A 3,321-nucleotide genomic window follows, 5' to 3' on the forward strand; every position below is an offset into this window, starting at 1 on the left:
AGGTAGATACAGTCTGTGCCTGAATTACTATTTAATATAAGGCCTAGACTCAGTGAATTACCTAAACCTTGGCTAGTTGAACCCATCATGGCTAGGCCTACAAAACTAGGCTAACCAGAATAGCCATGTCTACCTAGCCTAATGATTGTATGAAAATAACATACTAGGCTAATGACTGTTTGACAATAGTGCTCACCTTGTAAAAGCATTTCCATCGGTTCCCCCTGACTGTACATAGTATTCCCTAGGTAGCTACTAGTAGGTAGTTCAAAGGTACTAAATTCTAGATTAAATGCAGCAGGACGAAAAAATATTACTTTAAATTCTTGTTCAGGAGGTAAAATTCTATAGAATAACGTCAACTGCCAAAGTCTAGCCTAGCTCGCCGCAGAATACCGGCTTAGGTATACCCTGATTTGATAAGGCCTAGTACCTAGTAGTACCCCACAACGTAGGTATTACAATGCACAGTCGTGACTAAGTCTAAGCTTAAGGACACCCTTAGGGTCAACTACACAAATTACGCTAACTTAGGTACTATAGGTAGCCTAGTACTATGCTAGCTGGTTTGGTTTATGTAAGGCAATGACTAGGCCTAGCTAACTATACTACCTATAGCCTAGGCTACATCCAAAATTGCGAAACAATCAATTTACTTACTTATGAACTGCTTGATGCAAGCACCTTCAGTCATCTTTCCTCTAAACTTCATGGTTGCTGTAGGCAATCTAAAACTTCTTAAAGAAAACAATGACGTCTGCCAGAATTAGGCATTGAGGTAGTAAAATAGCCTTCGAAGTTGACACCTACACTACCAGTCCTGGCAGATCATTAAGGCGGCGGCATACCACCAGTGGGTTTAAGGTTATAACACTGAAAGTACTAAATAACACCGTCGATAACAAGTGTTATCTTTCCGTGATGAGGGATATGTACTCGCGAGTAAAGTTAGAACCCGGATCTAAAGTGCCAATCAAAGGATATACTACTGAACTAACAAAGGTCTGACCGCTACGGGTATCATAGTGTTTTGAATGTCTAGAACCCAGGCGGGAACTTGGCAGGCAGACGAGACGTCACCTTGTGCACACAGGCATGATGACTTCTGAATAATTCATCTAATGAAAATATAGTAGTTTTGTGGCTGTGTCAATACTATTGGGATATACATAGAAAATGGAGACAGTTATCGTAAGATAGTTCTACTTAGTTATGTATATGGCAACTGGTTTGGTCTTTGGTCCCGCCCAACTTTCCGTCACACATCTGGCAATGGAAATTGACACTAAACGTTTCCGAATTTTCTTCAAAACAAACAATCAGGTAGCAGCGTTTGCACACAGACACGCTTAAACGTGCACACACACTAACCCGCAATAAAAATGGGATATATATATATATATATATATATATATATATATATATAGTTATATATATATATATGTGTGTGTTGTGTGTGTGTGTGTCATAACACATTTACCATGATTCATATACATATATCGAGCTACAAATGTCCTTTAATATCAATTCGCTCCTATTATGGCTGAATAAATTCCCCTTCGGTTAAACATATATGAAAATATATTAATTTCGAGGTAGCGAATTAGATATTAAAGGACATTTGTAGCTCGATATTTATGTAATATAATATATATATATATATATATATATATATATAATATATATTGTCCACTGTGCTGTGTTTTTTCATGGATTGAAATCACCAGTCTTGATCTGATATCACATCATAAAACGCTATCCATCAATCATACAATAAAGGAATTAATAAAACTAGAGCGAAAAATTACATTCATTAATGAGGCCTGCATCTCACAATTCCTTTAGTTAAGGGGTCTGGGGTGAGCGGTTACCCCCGGCGGAGCCCGAGAAGCAAAACGATTTATAACATTTCAAAAGCAATTTGGGACAAGTTTTGGTACTTTTACGGTGGTTAATATGATAAACCTGTAACCAATAATTATTCTTGTTAGATGGAAACCAGTTACAGATCTCTACTGTTTGACCGAAATTAGGATATATAATACATTCCAGTTTCAATGGTTAAGAGTACCTGTTGATAAAAAAATGAAATATAGATCATTCATACCATTCTTTACCGCAAATGTTAAATTATCTGCTACACTTGCATTAGTTGGATACTGCGTAGTATTAAGCAAATAAAGCAATGTATACATAATTTACCAGTGAAGTAAAAATGAAAAATACATATTTTGCACAACCAATTTAATTGACATGTTTAACAAACGGTAAACTGGGTAAAGCATTTGTCACGCTAACAGTAACATACTGGGCATTTGCATAGAAACAGTAAAGTTAAAGAACAAATTCTAGTCTATGTTTGCCCTCTAAAGCAAAATTATCAATTACATCCTCTGCATTATTTCAATATCCCTATGCACATGGATAATAGCTTAGTTAAAAAGTCTACCAGCAGTCATAGTTGTTATGAGATAAGTTTTCAATCTTCTCAGTGTCGAGAAAGATCGTTCTGCTGTTGCAGTTGTGACTGGCATTGTCACTCCCATCTAATTCGGAGTAGCGTGTGTATATTTGTGAACAACATTTTATCGCACTTCTATAAAGCTGATAGGAGTGTTTTTGGTGGGTCATTTATATTTTCCCACAATTCCTGCCAAATCTCATATTCACTGAATACCTTATTTCTATCTGTGAACGCATACATATTTGAAAGAGACTAGTTCAGGTACCGCTGTAGATGATGAATTGGTCTTATTTGGAATTAAAATACCAAAATTTAACGTTACTGCATTGTATTGCTGGAATTGTCTCTCCAATTCTGCAATGACTAGAAAGATATTCTCTCTCTCTCTCTCTCTCTCTCTCTCTCTCTCTCTCTCTCTCTCTCTCTTCTCCTCTCTCTACCGCCCCCAGTTTACAAAAAAAAAAAAAAAAAAACAAAAAAGTTCAAGAGAAGAGCCAGGAAATTATAGACCAATCTGTCCGACGTCGGTTCCCTGTAAGATTTTTTAGTCCATAATTGCAGATCAAATTGTGGATCACATTAATAAAAATAACCTGTTGTTAAACAGTCAACACAGTTTCAGACAAAACAGATCCTGCCTTTAACTAGCAGGATAGCCAAATTTGTAGACGACACCAAACTAGGTGTAAATGCAGCAGACCCAGAGACAGTAGAAAGTTTAAGAAATGATCTAAAGAAAATAGGAGAGTGGTAAAAAAGATGGTAATTGCCTTTTAATGTGGATAGTGTAAAGTGTTACAAATAAGAACAAACAACCCTCATACCAACTATATGGTACTTGGGAATGAAAAATAGTG

General features: G+C 36.3%; 1 protein-coding gene across 1 annotated transcript in view; it reads right to left on the reverse strand.

The window, feature by feature from the left end:
* LOC135198042 (checkpoint protein HUS1-like) overlaps positions 1–1,279 on the reverse strand; it is a gene marked incomplete in the record, with an annotated part of 273,156 nt that extends 271,877 nt beyond the window's left edge. The window contains 1 exon segment of the mRNA XM_064225422.1: positions 661–1,279. Within this exon segment, the coding sequence (XP_064081492.1) occupies positions 661–712 (52 nt within the window).
* Between the last annotated feature and the right edge of the window lie 2,042 nt (positions 1,280–3,321).

The sequence above is a fragment of the Macrobrachium nipponense genome, chromosome 21 (genome assembly GCF_015104395.2).
Source record: "Macrobrachium nipponense isolate FS-2020 chromosome 21, ASM1510439v2, whole genome shotgun sequence".
NCBI classification, from domain to species: Eukaryota; Metazoa; Arthropoda; class Malacostraca; order Decapoda; family Palaemonidae; genus Macrobrachium; species Macrobrachium nipponense.